Consider the following 18,649-nt stretch of genomic DNA (forward strand, 5'->3'; position numbering starts at 1 on the left):
TGTTAAATATCACGGTAATCATACATACATACATTTAGTCTCAGTTAAATTTGAATCTGTGGTAGCTTCACACAGATACTAAAATATATTATTATATTATTATACAACAAATCAATAAATAAATATCTCATACTAATGTGTGTGAACACACGGTCGTCTATTCCTAAAGTAAAGCAACGTAATACTCGTTAACAGCCGACTGCTAAAGCTAAATATTTTTACTTTTTTTGATAAATATTCATGGAAGTAATAAATATATAAATATAAACATCACACCCAGACAAAGGCGAAAATCTATTTTACGACGCGTGGAGCAGAAAGTAGTTACACTACAAACTGCGCCAACGGGCTAGTCAAATGACGAATCTAAAGTATTCATAAAGTCAAAACTTTAAGGTAAACGAAAAAAAAAAAAAAACTCATAGTTATGTCAAAAATAAATAATAACGACATTTTCTGTTTATTACAGGCTGACGGAGGACCGATCATATGCAATAGCTGCAATGGAGCCATCCAAGGAAGGGTAAGTAATTTGAAGTAATTTTCCATAACAGAATAACGGATCTGCGATGATTCCATTTTAACAGCCTTAAATAAAACACTTTATTTTATTTTATGTCTATTGGGAGGGCAGAGAATTTGTTTTATTCATCATCATCATCATCATCATCATTCCAGCCTATTACAGTCCACTGCTGGACATAGGCCTCAACAAGTTCGCGCCAAAAATGCGTGAATTCATGTGTGTTGCCCATAGTCACCACGCTGGGCAGGCGGGTTGGTGACCGATTTTTTTTTAATTTTTTTATTATTATATAATAATTATATAGTAACAGAGAATTATTTTGTACTATTATTATATAGTCATTATCGCCGTCGAATAATTAAGTGGTCAATCAAACGATATCGGTCGATAAGCAGTGAAAGTAACGTGTGCAAACGGTAATGTACCTACTCTACAAATCTAATATATAAAATTCTCGTGTCACGGTGTTTGTAGTTAAACTCTTCCGAAACGGCTAGACCGATTCTCGAATTGGGTTTTCGATTCTCGAGAATCGAACAACATCTATTTTTCATCCCCCTAAATGTTAAGGGTAGTCCACCCCTTGTTTTTTTTTTTAATTTTTAGATAAATTATTTATTTTTTATTTTATTATGATTTGGCGTTGAAAAATACATACGACCCTAAATTTTCACCCTTCAACCACCGACCCCTATTTTTAAATAGCGTTTAGCGGCAAGTCAACGTTTGACGAGTCAGCTAGTATACGTTAAATTAAAGTACATTGATATTATTTTATGACACATTATAGACATATATTTTTACAATAGAAATGTGAACATATTATATTGCTCAATGCCCTACTTATATTATTCAGAAACCTCAAAGATTATGTTCCACACAGTTAAATGCCCTTGATAAATCGCAAAATACACTTATAGAATTTTGTGATTTCTCCCAACCTTAATGCGTATGCTTGAAGTGCCACGCCAGAATCTGTTGTAGAGTGACCTTAAGTAAACCATATTTTTCATTGTGATAATGCCAAAATAACTTCGCTACAATTGTGTTTGCTCGCAAACGAAAAAAAACCGACTTCAATTACATCGAAGAGTAATACAACGTAGATCGACGAAAAAATAGTCAAATAACTACGCGTTTTCAAAGATTACTCAAAAATTAGTAATCAGATCTCGATAAAATTTATATGTGACCACATGATAAACATCAGCTTTCGATTAAATTAAAAATTATCAAAATCGGTACACCCAGTAAAAAGTTATTGCGGATTTTCGAGAGTTTCCCTCGATTTCTCTGGGATTTCATCATCAGATCCTGGTTTCCTTATCATGGTACTAAACTAGGGATATCTTCTTTCCAACAATAAAAGAATTATCAAAGTCGGTACATCCAGTAGAAAGTTATGCGGTATAATACAACGTAGGTCGACGAAAAAAGCGTCAAGTAAAAACGCATTATTAGATATAACTCGAAAAGTAGTTGTTATATCACAAATCCCATTACAATCCGTTTCGGAATGTAGATTCTGCAGAGAAGAATCGGCAAGAAACTCCGCAGTTACTCTTTTGAAAATAATATATAAACAGTGTTTTAGTAAAACATTAGTAATATCTTGCATGAAATACAATAATATATATAGTATATATAATAATAATAATAATCTATAATAATATATATAAAAGCGAAAGGTCACTCACTCATCACGAAATCTCCGAAACTATAACACCTACAAACTTAAAATTTGGCAAGTAGGTTCCTTATAAGGCGTAAGCATCCGCTAAGAACGGATTTTACGAAACTCGCCCCCTAAGGGGATAAAACGGGGGGTGGAAGTTTGTATGAAAGTCCTATGTTTTTGAAGTTAGAGACTTGAAATTTAAAATGTAAGCTCTATAGATGGTGAAAAGGTGTCCAAATAACATATCTTTAGAAATCAACCCCCTTTTAGGGTTAAAACGGGGGATGGTACGCTGACTCACTCATCGCGAAATCTCCGAAACTATAATAGCTACAAACTTGAAATTTAGCAGGTAGGCTCCTTATAGGTTGTAGGCATTCGATAAGAACGAATTTTACGAAACTCGACCCCTAAGGGGGTAAAACGGGGGGTGGAAGTTTGTGTGAAAGTCCCATGTTTTTGAAGTTAGAGACTTGAAATTTAAAATGTAAGCTCTATAGATGGTGAAAAGGTGTCCAAATAACATATCTTTAGAAATCAACCCCCTTTTAGGGTTAAAACGGGGGATGGTACGCTGATTCACTCATCGCGAAATCTCCGAAACTATAATAGCTACAAACTTGAAATTTAGCAGGTAGGCTCCTTATAGGTTGTAGGCATTCGATAAGAACGAATTTTACGAAACTCGACCCCTAAGGGGGTAAAACGGGGGTTGGAAGTTTGTGTGAAAGTCCCATGTTTTTGAAGTAAGAGACTTCAAATTTAAAATGTATGCCTTATAGATGATGAGAAGGTGTCCAAATAATGTGTCTTTAGAAATCAACTCCTTTTTGGGGTTAAAACGGGGGATGGTAGCTTTACTCGCTCATCACGAAATCTCCGAAACTATAACACCTACAAACTGGAAATTTGGCAGATAGGCTCCTTTTAGGGCGTAAACATTCGTTAAGAATGAGTTTTACGAAATTCGACCCCTAAGGGGGTAAAACGGGGGTTGGAAGTTTGTATGAAAGTCCTATGTTTTTGAAGTAAGAGACTTGAAATTTAAAATGTACTTTCTTTAGATAGTGAGAAGGTGTCCAAATAATGTATCTTTAGAAATCAACTCCTTTTTGGGGTTAAAACGGGGAATGGTAGGTTGACTCCCTCATTACAAAATCTTCGAAACTATAACAGCTACAAACTTGAAATTTGGCAAGTAGGTTCCTTATAGGGCGTAAATATTCGCTAAGAGTTGATTTTATGAAACTCGATCCTTAAAGGGCTAAAACGGGGGTTGGAAGTTTGTATGAAAGTCCTATGTTTTTGAAGTAAGAGACTTTAAATTTAAAATGTATGCTCTATAGATGGTAGAAAGGTGACCAAATAATGTATCTATAGAAATCAACTCTCTTTTGGAGTTAAAACGGTGGATGGTAGGTTGACTCACTCATCACGAAACCTCCGAAACTATAACAGCTACAAACTTGAAATTTGGCAGGTAGGTTCCTTATGGGGTGTTAACATCCGCTAAGAACTAATTTTACGAAAATCGACCCTTAAGGGGATAAAACGGGGGTCGGAAGTTTGAATGAAAGTCTTATGTTTTTGAAGTAAGAGACTTGAAATTTAAAATATATGCTCTATAGATGATGAGGAGGTGTCCAAATAATGCATCGTAATCTATATATATAAAAGAGAAAGGTCAGTGTTTCTGACGAGTTTCTCAATTTCCAACGCCCATTGTTGTAGTCCTTCCCCTGAGCGTTGGACTCTGTCACGCAGTTGGGCACGGAATACGTGCTCCAGGTGTCGCTCCCCGTATCGGGATTCAAGTGCCCCCATCAAGTCTTGGAACCGCATGTACCTTACTAGCTGACCCCGCATATATGTCGCATGTACCTTACTAGCTGACCCCGCATATATGTCGCATGTACCTTACTAGCTGATATTGATAATTCTTTTTTTTTTATTGGAAAGGAGATATCCTAAGTGTAGGACTATGATAAGAAAATCAGGATCTAATGATGGGATCACAGAGAAATCGAGGGAAACACTCGAAAATCCGCATAACTTTTTACTGGGTGTACCGATTTTGATGATTTTTAATTTAATCGAAAGCCGATGTATGTATATATATATATTATATATTTTAAATATGACCACATGGTCATATTCAAATTTCATCGAGATCGGACTACAACTTTTGGAGCAATGTTTGATAATACGTATTTACTTGACTATTTTTTCGTACTCACTCATCACGAGAACTCAAAAACCGCTGGATGGTCTATCCATCCAGGTTGAACAAAGATAAAGTTTAGCAGGGATGTAGATTATAGTTAGCAGACGTAGTCCGCTAAGAACGGATTTTACGATATTCCATCGCTAAGGGGGTTTAATTGGGGTTGATAGTTTGTATGAAACATATACAGCCTGAAAATAAAACCAAAAATGTGGTGTATGAGGTGAGATGTGGTGAGAGGTTTTATAAAAATAACTATTAAATTATACTAAACTGTGCCTTTTAAAAAGTTATTCAGTTTGATAAGCATTTCAAGTGACTGAAATAAAATAATAATTTGCGTTAAACATCTTAATAGTAATACATATCTTCATAACCACGAGGACGTAATCGCGGGCAACAGTTAGTGTATTATAAGTCGCCAAAAGTGTATGTGATCGATTCGCTCAAAATTTACTGAACGGATTTTCATGCGGTTTCAACATTGTAGAGAGGACTCCACCATTGGCAAGAGGAAGGTTTACGGAACGGCTAAGCCGATTTTGATGAGAGTTTCACTGGAAGTTTGCTGGCAAAACTTTGTGACACACTAATTTCAACGCGGGCGAAGCCGCGGGCACAGCTAGTAATTTATATAAGTAGTTATTATACTATATGTATCAATTATGTATTGGGCGGGCGGAGTGACATTCAGTAAAATAATAATAACAATAATAATATATTTTTTTATCGTATAAATATGACAAACAAGCGTAAAAACCGCTTGATGGCAAGCGGATACCGCAATCTGAGGACGCAATACCAGGATTACAAGCAAATAATCGAAGTCCACGCATCTTTATCAACTATCGAAATCTGTACCGATTAATATGCTTTATCTATTAATTTATTTTTAACAGACATAAGTTACTAAACTTAAACGCAGTTAAATCTTAACTTCCAGATAGTCACGGCGTTGAACAAGAAGTGGCACCCAGAGCACTTCACCTGCAACACGTGTCGCAAGCCCATCGACGGTGCTAAGTTCCACCAGCACGATGGAGGCGTCCACTGCGTACCATGTTACACGCAACACCATAGCCCGAGGTGCCATGGCTGTGGCGATCCCATTACTGATGTAAGTGACTTTTAATTAGTTAACTTGGCTTTAGCTTAAATTAGGAATGATTTTGTAACCGATTTATATACCTTCCAAATTCATAAAAAGTTAATCTGTAGAAACTCGACTTCAGGGGTTTGAAAATATAGGTAATATAAATTTGCTAAAACTGTATACTTATTATTAGTACAGAAGAAATTGCTAGAAGGGGAATTATACGAAATAAATCTATGAAAAGTTTGTTGGTTTTTTTAACATGCCAATTTCAGGGGCGACTGGTTCGAATCAAAAAACTTTCAATAATATTGGATTACCTATTTACCGAGAAAGGCTATATAATATGTTGGTAAGTTCTTTTTTAATTAATGCGGATAAAACTGCAGGCACAGCTTGTGATTAAATAATTACAAATAAAAACTCTTGCGTTTCTGCAGTATTTAACCTACCCATGTCAATCAGTCTAAGCCACATTCTCAAGTCCACATTGCAGGCTTGTCTTCATGGGATCTCTAGATTAAATAATTGGATTATCCAATTGTAGATACATTTTTGACTTATCACAAAACAGATTACATCAATCACATCAACCTTTTGCAGTCCACTACTGGACATAGGCCTCCACAAGTTCACGCCAAAAATGACGTGAACTCATGTGTTTTGCTCATAGTCACCACGCTGGGCAGGCGGGTTGGTGACCGCTGGGCTGGCTTTGTCGCACCGACGACGCTGCTGCCCGTCTTCGGCCTGTATATTTCAAAGCCAGCAGTTGGACGGTTATTCAGCCATCGGTCGGCTTTTTAAGTTCCAAAACAGATATTTATTTATTATTCATGAAAAATTCTACAGAAAATGCTTATCTTTATCATACTGATCTAAATACCAAGATAAAAAAATAAGTACATTTTAAATTGTTAATCATTCTGAATGATACTAAACCATCAAATGTTTTAATAATTCAAATATTGATAGATGACAAACAGAAAACCAACCAGTTTCAGAATTGCAATGATCGTAAATTTTAACTGAAAACTTTATCTTATTTTTTACCAATGGGTCCTATTTCAAAAGGAGAGATAGATTTTTACTACGTTGTTTGAAGCTAATCGGATAGATGACAATGATAACAAACAAATGCTGGTAAATCAATCCTACCACCATCACTTACAATGTAACTTCACATATTATTGCAAAACAAAGGTCGTCTATAAGAGAAGTTACAGCATCAAAAGAGTCAATTAATAGTCAATAAGCTTTGCCCAGAAGAGATCAAAAGTTTAAGCAAACAGCAAACAAAATATAAAGAATTTCGATCATTGAAAAATTACCGTTTGATTAGAAGATGAGAAATATATTATACTTATACTGACTCTTTGAAGCAAAAAAATATTTTGCAAGCAATAAACTTTGCACATCCTAAATTTAACAAATTATTTAAATATTTCATAATCTTTACCTACTAAACATAGGCTACTGAGCTGAGCTGAGCTGAATGGCTACTCAATAGCTTAAGCAAATGCATTAATAACAAAGTAAATAAAAATGCCAGATATGTTAACTCAAAATATATATATACAAGTAACATATAGGTCGATAGTACGAGTATAATACAATTGTTATATGTCCACTCGTATGTGAGTCTCATCACGTAAATATCATTAAGCCTTGCTTTATTTTACTGAGTGCATTCTTGATGATCTGAATGTGGAATACGAAATTAAATGATGCAAGGCACTGATTACAGTTTGTTTCCTTTTTTGAAAAAGATATCTTTCATGATTTGATGTTTGGCACTATTTGTATATAATTAGTACTACAGCGTTCGAATATGCATGGGCATTTATTTGCGTTTCTAAGTTTTGATTTTCGTCTTATATATTAATAAAATTTCTAGAGCGCCATCTATATAGATGGCGTTATTAGAAAACCCTATTGGGTTCCGGTAGATGGCGTAAAGTACGGCGGTAAGTATGGCGGCAGAAAAACGTAACGAGGTCATTTGTTAAGTAGATTTCACTCCTCATATTTTCATTTCATTCAGCCCTGCGGTCACCAACCCGCCTGCCCAGCGTGGTGACTATGGGCAAAACACATGAGTTCACGTTATTTTTGCCGTAAACTTGTGGAGGCCTATGTCCAGCAGTGGACTGTATAGGCTGTAATGATGATGATGATGATATTTTTATCATCCCGGGGGTCTTATAAGAAAATCGATTTTTAAGAAGTTAACTCCAAATACACTATTGGCTTAAGTTTCGATAAGAGTGATCCTTCCAAAAATTCAAAATTTCTTTAATATACAAAATTACATTTGTAACAGTTTCATTGTAAACATAAATACAAAATGAAAAACTACAATCAAGTTTACTTACACAAGTCTATATTGATCTTTTAAACGCCTCAAGGATTGAATATTCGTATCGTTAAATTAGATCAAAGAATGGCCTTGTTTATGGTCATACAAGCGACCATTATGATAAAATACAGTGCATTGATTTTATTAATTTGAAATCGATGATACAGTTCCCAACAATCCTCGCACACTATACCGATATATACACATAGAAAGGCAAGCTTACACTCCATTTTTGTGCAGTCCTTGTGGCTTGTGTGTCTCCCCACCGTGCCTCGGAGGGCACGGTAAGTCGTCGGTACCGGTTGTTATCATGTACACCTGATAGCGATCGTTACTCATAGCGTGGTGGATTATGCTCTAATCCTTCTCTTATATGAGGAAAGAGGCCTATCTATATGTACCTATTGTCCTCGATATGAGGACAAATACAAAAATCATTACATTTAGCAAAATATAAGCTTGTATATTGCTTTGAACTTTCGCTATTAAAATCTGCCGTAAAAGATGTTTCGGTCACATCATGACTTTGCAACATCAGAGTGTAAATTGAAATTGTGACTGGCATCCAATCTATTCCACTTCGCAATAGACAGTAAAACTATACTCAACTGACTGCCAAAGTGTATTAGTCGAAAAAGTACTTCAAGTAGATGAAAATGTAGTCAAAGACGCAACGGTGCTCTATTGCCATATAGTTCAATTCCTATTGTGCCCAACAATTATAACTACAAACGCAATAGAATTCATAAAACTTGTTAGGACGATGTGGTAACAATATTTTGTACCGAAATAGTTATGACAGAAAACGGTCATGTGGAGACCGATACGAAAATAAGTCATTTGCTGACGTAACAACGACCAAATAGAGTATTTCCATTCGACAGTGAATTTTTTACTACGTCCTACGCATCTTAACGAAATCTACACCAATGTAAACACGTTTCATTGAACGGACTAATCATAGGTACGTATGTGGACATACAATTGATTTCTATCAACAAGCTAATCTTCTGTGTAATTCAAAATTAAGTGTAAGTACGTGTAAAACTTTCGAACGACTACATCCAATTTTTATATATTTTTTGTGTTTGCGTTCATTATTGTCAAGGGGAGGTTCGCTTAAAAGAAAACTCGAATAAATAAAATAATCGATACTTTCCCGAAAAAAAAAAAAAAAGAGTGTGCTTAGACCACACGACTGAAGTCAAACTTCTGCACAATAGGCCGGCACTGTGTCTTAGATATACGAAACGTAACTGGCTATGAGAGTAACAGAGAAAGAAAATGTGCGCTCGCGCCTCTCTCTTGCTCCGTTCGCTTCGCCCGATCACAATTTTCGTAACACTTTCGTCACGCGGTCATCAGCTCACCCCCTAATTCAAGCGTGCGTAAAGAAGTTTTACTTCAATAATATGGCGGTACAAAGTTCGCTTGGTCACCTAGTAGGCTATATAATGTCACGCGATTAGTAGTAAGCATAAACGTCATCCTCTCCAGCAAACATCATAAAAAAAACGTGGTTGAAGCCAAGTGACAAGTCTTTACTAATAATAGTGTCTGAATAAGAAATTTTTGCTCCCGTTACCAATATTTAGTAATTCAACAAGAAACAAAATTGTGTTGTTTACGTATTTTAGGATCTCTTTTTTAGGTTTATTAATAATAACATATGTAACTAATGACGACCTTTGATTAACTAAAATATATATATTATATTTGCTTTTTGAATTTTCAATATTTTTAGTTTTACGTTTTTCATACCTACTACTTGAAAAATAAGACTAACTAGACACACATCGTCGCTATAATTATAAGAATTTGAAAACTTAATTTTGACCTGACAACGTCTAATAAATCGATGAACACCGGCTGCATGCACGAAAAAGGATGACTCGTTGTCCCGTAACACTCCTTGTCCCGTAACGCTCATTGTACGTTTGCGCCGCGTCTATCTCTCTTCCACTCGATTGGCGTATGCGTCCGAGGAGATGTTTTGTTATGACGTTGTCACGTTAAACTATCGTCCGTAAACCAACTTTACAGACAACCAATTTTTTTTTGTTAAAATAATGACAACCTTTTGTATCTATTTGTCTATTTATCCTTTCGTTTAAACCCCACCCTCACCTACCTACTATTCTAAAAATAAGACCCTATATTTCTCAACCAAACTGATCGCAATACACCTGACATAACCTTAAAGTTATATGAAACACAAAAATCAATTTAGATAATTAATTAAAAGTCCCTAGCAACTCAGTCAAAAAATGTTTGTTATTTCTTTCGATATCCAATCATTACAGAGCCCTTAAATATTTGCTGATAAAAAACGTACAATAATAACACATTCGTACGTATAAACAATTAAAACAGTCGACACAGTAATTAGCCATCAACATAGGAAAACAATTACTCGACCTTGACAGATGCGCGTAGTGGAAAGAACTCACCGATGACTCAACGAGTTATCTACTGACGAGTAGAAAACAATATTCTATTTAGCATAATAGATGTTTATGATTACTACGCCGTTGCTGTAAGTCGTATTGTGATGATATATAGCCTATAAACTTCTTTAATAAACAAGCTTTCTAGTAGAACTTTTTTTTATCGGATAGGTTATATTAGATATTTACTCCATCGCTACTACGAGTATAAGTCTATACTACGAATATAAGAGGTATACATATAGCCTAATACTTAATTAATAAATAAGATCCAAAAGACATTTGTCATTTAATCATAAAAACTTAAAACCGCCAAGAGTACTTATAGCAAAGATTTTAACATACATACATACATACATATAATCACGCCTCTTTCCCGTAGGGGTAGGCAGAGACCACTTCTTTCCACTTGCTACGATCCTTACATACTTCTCTCGCTTCGTCCACTTTCATTATTCCCTTCATGCTCTTCGGTTTAGGGTACTCTTGACCTGGCCATTTCAAGACGTCCCTTATTTGGTCTCGGAACGTCCACCTAGGTCTATCCCTTCCAACCCTTCCACCCACACTCGCCTTATACTAACAATAACATAATTTTATAAGTGGGATTTTTATCAATATGAAGTTATTAGTACTAGATGGCAAAATCAGAACCACAATAGTTAAATATATTATAATTGATTATATTTGTTCATCTACAAATATATAAGCCAGCTGTGCCCTGCGGTGGCACCTGCGTTGTATTTATTGTCCTATACCAGACTAAGATAAGTCCAAAAAATCAATTATCACATAAATTGGTTCAGCCTTTCTTGAGTTATAAATGATGTTACTAACACGACTTATATATATGAAGAATATAATATAATAGTAATAAAAAACTGAGGTAGGGCACAGCAGGAATTTCCTGCTCAAAATATGGAGCAGCCCGACTGGGGTAGTTAGTACCTCGACCTTACAGAAGATCACAGCAAAATAATACTGTTTTCAAGCAGTATTGTGTTCGTGTTGGTGAGTAAGGTGACCAGAGCTCCTGGGGGGATTGGGGATTGGGTCGCAATGCGCTTGCGATGCTTCTGGTGTTGCAGGCGTCTATAAGCTACGGTAATCGCTTACCATCAGGTGAGCCATACGCTTGTTTGCCGAACTAGTAACATAAAAAAAAAATAGAAAAAATAACATATAGCATCCGTATTTCTTATAACCATACAAGGCAATGATGCGGCCCTCTGAATTTGTGAGTCAAATCGACCTTACACTGATTTTTATGCGTCTGCGCAGTGACGTCATGGTGCCCCACGATTGTCTGTACAATTAACTATTATATATGAAATAATAACTGCTTTCCATTTATGGGTAACGATTAGTTTTAAACATATATATACGTACATATATATAAAACTGAATTGTCTGTCTGTGATTTCTAAATAAGTGTTTTTAAGAATGAAATGTCTAGTTAGGTATTTAGACGATACTAAACCATGACATCACATTAGTTGTTGTTAATTCTAACCCATTAATTAATTCAGTTATTATGTATACATATTATATCACTTTTTTTTTTTTGTTTCCAAAAATCTTTAGTGTAAAACACAATTCATTTATTTTTTTTTCTATTTTGATTTTAGGATATTTACAGCGAGGTTGAAAATGTCAGTCCCATAATTCCCTAATCACAATCGACCATTCAATAATTATTTTATTCTTAATTTCTAAGTGTCTGTTTGTAATATTAAAGTAACCGCTTTTTACTAAATGTAAAATGGATGTATACATGGTACATATACCAAAATAACATTTTTTACAATTTTCTCTGTCTGTCTGTCTGTCTGTCTGTTTGTTCCGGCTAATCTCTGAAACGGCTGGACCGATTTTGACGTGACTTTTACTGGCAGATAGCTGATGTAATAAGGAGTAACTTAGTTTTATTTTAGAAATTTATTTATTTTATAGCTTTGTGAACTTAACAACATCTTTTTTGTTAAATTCCACGCGGACGAAGTCGCGGGCACAGCTAGTTTAATTTAAAACTATAAAATAATTATCTTGGCTGCTTCCGACATATAGCCGCCAATGTACTTTGAAAAGTTCCTACAGAATTTAAATTTAAATTAAATTTTATTATGACTTCCTTTATCTTTTCCGTTTCGAACACATACCACAAAAAAAAAATTTGGATATCTTCTTCAAAACCACAAAAATCACAGTCTGATGCACTAACCTCCACAATTATTTATCATATAATATATTTCGCAATTGTCAATGAGAAGCTACCAACAATTCTGAATTTAGATTACGCTGAGAATAATCAGCAAAATAACTTGACAGACACTAGTGCGATTAAATGTTTATTATAGAATATCCCATGATCAGCCAGTAAATACAATTTTATTATCCTTCGATCACTTCCGAAGCTACGCGAAGTCATACGTTACGGGTATACATTACGGGTATAATGTTTGGAGCCAAGTATGATGTCATTTCACTCTCAGAAACAATGGGCTCTATTTGTGGACCGAGTGCCCCTTAAAGTTAATAACGCCGTTAATATTACGGGACCGGAATTTTGATTCAGGGATAATATATGGGAAAAAAAAACAATTCATACTTTTGATTTTTATTTGAGAACTTGCTGATCCGTGCTTATTTCGATGTTCGTTCAAAGTTAATGTTATGTTAATATTTCCGTATAATATAAACTATGACGTATTTTTATATACTACCAGTATCCCGCCCCGGCTTCGCCCTGGTATTTAACAAAAATTTCAAAATATTTTTTTTACTAATTTTTTTGAAAATATAATATAGCCCATGTCACCCGCGGATAGTGTAGCCCGACTGGGGTAGTACCTCGACCTTACAGAAGACCACAGCTAAATAATACTGTTTTCAAGCAGTATTGTGTTCCTGTTGGTGAGTAAGGTGACTAGAGCTCCTGGGGGGATTGGGGATTGGGTCGGCAACGCGCTCGCGATGCTTCTGGTGTTGCAGGCGTCTATAAGCTACGGTAATCGCTTACCATCAGGTGAGCCGTACGCTTGTTTGTCGACCTAGTGACATAAAAAAAAAAAATGCAATGTACGGGCATCGTACCCGCTACCGCTAGTGGAACAGCTATAGACAGTTGCGTCCTAAATAATAAATATATCCCGTTGTAAACAACTCTGACTAAAAAGTTATAATGTCCTATAAATTCATTACAATATAACTAATAACTGTCTGTAATGTTTCAGCGCGTAATCCAAGCCCTGGGCGTGTCGTGGCACGCGCACCACTTCGTCTGTGGGGGATGCAGGAAGGAGTTGGGAGGGGGTGGGTTCATGGAACAGGTAACTAAAGTTTTAAAGTTTTTAAAGTGAAACTCTTATTCTATCGCCCCCAAATTTTTCGTTCATCTATCGCATGTCGCACGAAACGACACGGTGACCGCGGAGTAGGAATAAAGTGAAAGAAGAAAGAAGTGGAAGCCAAGGCCAATATAACAGCGCCCATAGCTCGCATCGTGTAGCATTTATATTCTCCCTTATTCGTACAAGTGTTCCGCGGTATTTGCGTTTTTTGATCTGTGTATTAACGTTAATGTTTCAATTCACTTAAGTTACACTTGCATCGTGGTTTCAACTTTTTTTAACCTACTACCCTCACTACCAGATCAGCTACAATTCTAGAATATCCATAAATGTAAATAGTATTAAAATTCCCCACTTTTATTTACTAAATAAAACGAGGAATTGCTCCTATCAGGCCGGACGCCCCTACTGCTCATCATGTTACGCGGATAAGTTCGCTGCCCGTTGTGCTGGCTGCGGTTCTCCTATTGTCGACAAGGCGATAATTGCTCTCGACGCTAAGTGGCATCGCGATTGCTTCATTTGCACCGTAAGTATTGAATGGGGAGACCAAAACAAAGGAGAATAGGAAAAGAAAAAGTGGGGTAAACTTAAAGGTTAGAATAACAAAACGAGGGATAGGATAATAAAGGAGGTTAAGGTAAGATGAGGAGTGAATAAGAGTAAAAGAACTAGAGAAGGGGGAAAGGGGAAATGGGGGTGGAATAAAAGAGGAATATAGCATTAGATAAAGTGTTAGGATTTGTGAGTTAAAATGAAAATGCATAGCAATTCTAGATAATCTATGTGATATTTCGAAGCATTTTCTAAATTGCACACACAAAGAAACTCGTACGTAAAAAGTATACGAAAAATAAAAAAATTGACAATGAAATAACTGAACGTAATTGCGATATATATATATATTTTTTTTTCAATAAAGATAGAAAACATTGTAGAGTCATCGTGGAAAAACTAGTTTCTGATATTCATTCAAATTAAAATAAAACAAAAAACTACAAACCACAAAACAGTAAATAATTCTATAAAACATTACAAATTAATATTAAGTTAGAATAACTTTTTTTTTTTTCAATTCCAGAAATGCCGGAATCCAGTCACCGACTCTACATTCTCCGTTCTCGATAACAAACCTCTCTGCGGCAAATGCGCATAAAATACACAAAAACACAATTATTTATTCACACAACCACCCATCGACAACGTCCAAAGCACACACACACACACACACACAACAACACAAAAGTCACAAATATTCCTATATTTTAGTATGAAAATTTTTCTAAATTGAAATTATAAATGATATATTTTTGCATATAAATTGTACATTCCAATTCAATTTGTGCAATTTTATAAGGCATGGTTTATGGAACTTGTATCTCATACATGCAAACTTTTCGTTACATATATTTTTGTATGGAAGCCAGTGAAGACTGATTGACAATTTTGTGTGAATTGGATTGGAAAATATTGAGTACCGAAAAATATTAAATTTTTAAATAATATTTTCGCTTTGGTATATCGGTAGGCGACAAACTTTTAAATTATATACATTTATTATTTAAATATTATTAATAAAATTTTATTCATTATGTACAATAATATATTTAAATTAAAATAAATTAAAATGAATTGTCAAATGTACTGCTGAGCACAATACTAAAAGATGATTGGATTAATTAAGCTCATTCATTTTATTGAAGGCTCTTGAGTTATATATTAAGAAAATTGCTCCGAAAATTCTAGAAAACGTAAGGAATCTTTAAAACTTCACGCATTTTTCAGTTCGCAAGATAAGATAAAGTGATTTCCTTGATAAATGGACTATCCAACACAAGATGTTTTTTTTATTCGAACTCGTACGAGTAGTTTCTGAAATTAGCGCGTTCAAACGGATTATACATAACAATTTCGTTGTACATAATGTATAAAAGTGAATAAAATGTAAAGCTTAGCTTAAAACAGAAAGACATTGTAAATAATATTAGTATTTATCGCTAAGCCGAACGCTTGGTATTAAAATTTAAATTATTATTGTATCAACCGTTTACAATTTTTATACGCTTCTGCGATAATTATTTCAAAATAAATTACTTGTTTTTTTTATTATTATTTTATTTGTGTATTTATTACTTTATCCTTAACCTTATAAAACAGATAATTAACTTATATCATTTTTATTTATTTATATACGAGCAAAATGAAATATTAACTTTATTCAAACAGGCTTCAAAAGCACTCCCAAATCGTCACAAATAAAAATTTTAGTGATTAATATTCTTAAAAATAAAGCCATCACCGATTCGGAATATAGATACTGCAGAGAAGAATCGGCAAGAAACTGAAAAGTTACTCTTTTGATAATAATATATAAACTGTGTTTTAGTACAAAATTAGTAATATCTTGCATGAAATACAGCGTTCTTTTAAAGGCGTGTGAATTACGGGATGAAGAGTATAATTATGTTACTTTTATAGACTAATCTTTCTTATTAACTATACACATCCTTACCTTATTCCTTTCCTTTTCGAAGACATCGTCAACTTTCACATTTTCATTATTATTTTCAACTCCGACATTTATCGTTCTATCTCTCTCCCTCCCACTAATTTTATCTTCCGTCTCTTTCTTATTATCAATTCTACCCACATTTGTAGAACTTTCCAGGTCCACAATTACTTTGGGACTGTTAACCTTAGATGTCTTTTGGGTATTAGGACTTTTTATCTTCGGACTTTTGGTTATATTTCTAGGCGTGTAGTTGATTTTCTTCGTGTTTTGTATTGTTTTCGGTGTCGTTTCTTTGCGTCTGGGTGTTCTTGTGCTTTTAGGTGTCGATATTGGGCTCGCGTCTCGGCTTATGTGGTTTGACGTACACTGGGAAATGGAAATTATTTATTTACTGCGGTAAATATACTCTAATATGGATGTATGCATATAGTAACTAAGTCAGAGGATTCTTTAGCTCTCATAGACAACAAAAAAACTGTATTTGTTTGAAATTATTATGTATATTAATAAATGGAGAGACAGTTTTTTTGTTCGATTATACTGCGAAAACTACTAAACCGATCGGTATAATACTTATACCATAAGATGAAGCGTGTTTCGGAGAAGCTTTCAGTACATATGTTAGTGACTACTTATCTTGTAAAAATATGGAAGAACAGAGGTCGCTAGTGTTATCTTTGTATACATCTTCTAAGATAATTATAAAATTTCAAATTAATATTAATATTTGATTAATCTCTAGCGTTCTATATACATAAATATATAATACAACAGTTATAGCAAAATGTGTTCACATGTGCCAACATAAAACTTTTCAAACCATCCTGCGGTCACATATATTGTTATCATATCATTGTTTGTACAAAATAAAGTTTAAATATTATCAAAGACAATCAACAGACCGCTACAGTCTCGACAAGTGTGTGTACGTCTTGTTCACGAACAGGCTTACGTCTCCTGGCCGCGGTCGGCGCTCTCATCAGCGGACGATTCCTATAACGAATATATATCTTAATTATAACATTTTGTATGAGTGTTTATTGCATATAGTATATTATATATATTAAATATACTAGGTTGGTGATTTGGGTTTTTACCATCAGTTAAGTCGCAAAAGAGGATTTTGTTGAGGACACTTCCTGCTCAAAACTTTTAAACAGCCCAGACTTTTTAACAGCCAGACTGGGGAACTACCTCGACCTTGGGTCGGCAACGCGCTTGCGATGCTGCTGGTGTTGCAGGCGTCTATAAGCTACGGTAATCTCTTAACATCAGGTGAGCCGTACGTTGCTTGCTGACCTAGTTGTATATACGCAGTTCAGTACTTTCAAAGTAAAGTTAGTGGATGTGGGTGTGGGTGTGGGTGTGATGTACAGAATGTATAGGCATAAATTTATATTATTCAAATTCAATCATTTTGAATCTAACCTTGGTGATTTCTTCTGATTCTTAGTTGATATCTCTTCTTTATCATTAACATTGCTCTCTTTTGTTACATTGACGTGGATTTTAGATGTGACGCTGAAAAGATGTCAAAATTAAATTAATGTGAACAAAAAAATTCATGATAAAGTGTTACAGAAATAAAATGTATGTATGTAAAACAAGCAATCGACGATAATTATACAATAATCATGAGATTATTGCTATATGTCACATATATAAAACATACGAATCAATACTAAAAGGTTGCGAGTTCAAGTCTAAGTTTTTTTTTTCATATGTACGATTTTTATTTTTGTGTTACCCACACATTAGGAATTCTACGGTTCGCTTAAACCGAATATAAAAATCATCATATCAAAAATTTCGATCTAGCGGGTACATCGTTCCATAGCTTAATTGGCTAGAGCGCCGACACGGTCAGTCGGAGACGCGGGTTCGATCCCCGCTGGAACGGTCGATTTTTGGTATGATATTCAAAAATGTTTACAAGTCTAAGTTGAAAAAAAAGTGTGTGTGTACTAATGTACGCACGTAGGAAGTTATACTTCACTGGCTAGCTAGCTTCACGTTGCTAACTTCTTCGTTGACTAGCTAACTTCAGGGTGTCGGATTTTTGTAACGGTGTGCGCGCACATCGAAAAATTCATATGTACCTGGAATTATCTTTTGAGCTAGAGGACTTAGTATTGTGTCCGCGAGGCTCCATCGAGTACATCGAGAAGCGAGCTTCCGTTGCAGCTGGAAATTTATTTATTTATTTATACTTTATTGCACTCAAAAAATAGATATAAAACATACAATAATAGAAAGGTTTATGGCAAAGGTGGACTTATCTCTTAAAGAGATTTCTTCCAGTCAACCCATGGTCATGAGTAAGTGTTTCATATAGCGAGGCAAACAGTGCGAGAAGTATTCATTCAGAAGAAAATAAAAAATAAATAATAAATATTAAAAAAAAAAACAAAGAAAAAATCAATAAAATAAAAGAATAAAATTTATATATATATATATATA

The 18,649-nt window shown here is 34.7% G+C and overlaps 2 protein-coding genes across 2 annotated transcripts in view; one reads left to right on the forward strand and one right to left on the reverse strand.

Moving 5' to 3' along the window:
* Positions 1-16,876, reverse strand: part of LOC123656185 — a 74,446-nt gene extending 57,570 nt beyond the window's left edge. Inside the window, exons 1-2 of the mRNA XM_045591890.1 lie at positions 16,847-16,876; positions 16,190-16,555 (exon numbers count right to left, since the gene is read on the reverse strand). Coding sequence (XP_045447846.1) covers positions 16,190-16,555; positions 16,847-16,876 — 396 coding nt within the window. The remainder of the gene's footprint in view (positions 1-16,189; positions 16,556-16,846) is intronic.
* LOC123656120 (transforming growth factor beta-1-induced transcript 1 protein) lies at positions 13,546-15,620 on the forward strand. The gene is made up of 3 exons (XM_045591830.1): positions 13,546-13,656; positions 14,072-14,206; positions 14,759-15,620. Exons 1-3 carry the CDS (start codon positions 13,552-13,554, stop codon positions 14,831-14,833), a joined length of 315 nt encoding a protein of 104 aa, XP_045447786.1. The 5' UTR covers positions 13,546-13,551; the 3' UTR covers positions 14,834-15,620.
* Positions 16,877-18,649: the final 1,773 nt, after the last annotated feature.

This window comes from Melitaea cinxia, chromosome 9 (genome assembly GCF_905220565.1).
Source record: "Melitaea cinxia chromosome 9, ilMelCinx1.1, whole genome shotgun sequence".
NCBI lineage: Eukaryota > Metazoa > Arthropoda > Insecta > Lepidoptera > Nymphalidae > Melitaea > Melitaea cinxia.

What these genes read in the sequence shown, in the direction of transcription:
- LOC123656120 (XM_045591830.1), top strand. Translation starts at nt 13,552, where the DNA reads ATGTTTCAGCGCGTAATCCAAGCCCTGGGCGTGTCGTGGCACGCGCAC. An exon ending in GGGGTGGGTTCATGGAACAG is followed by an intron (nt 13,657 to 14,071) that starts GTAACTAAAGTT and finishes TGCTCCTATCAG; the next exon opens with GCCGGACGCCCCTACTGCTC. An exon ending in GCGATTGCTTCATTTGCACC is followed by an intron (nt 14,207 to 14,758) that starts GTAAGTATTGAA and finishes TTTCAATTCCAG; the next exon opens with AAATGCCGGAATCCAGTCAC.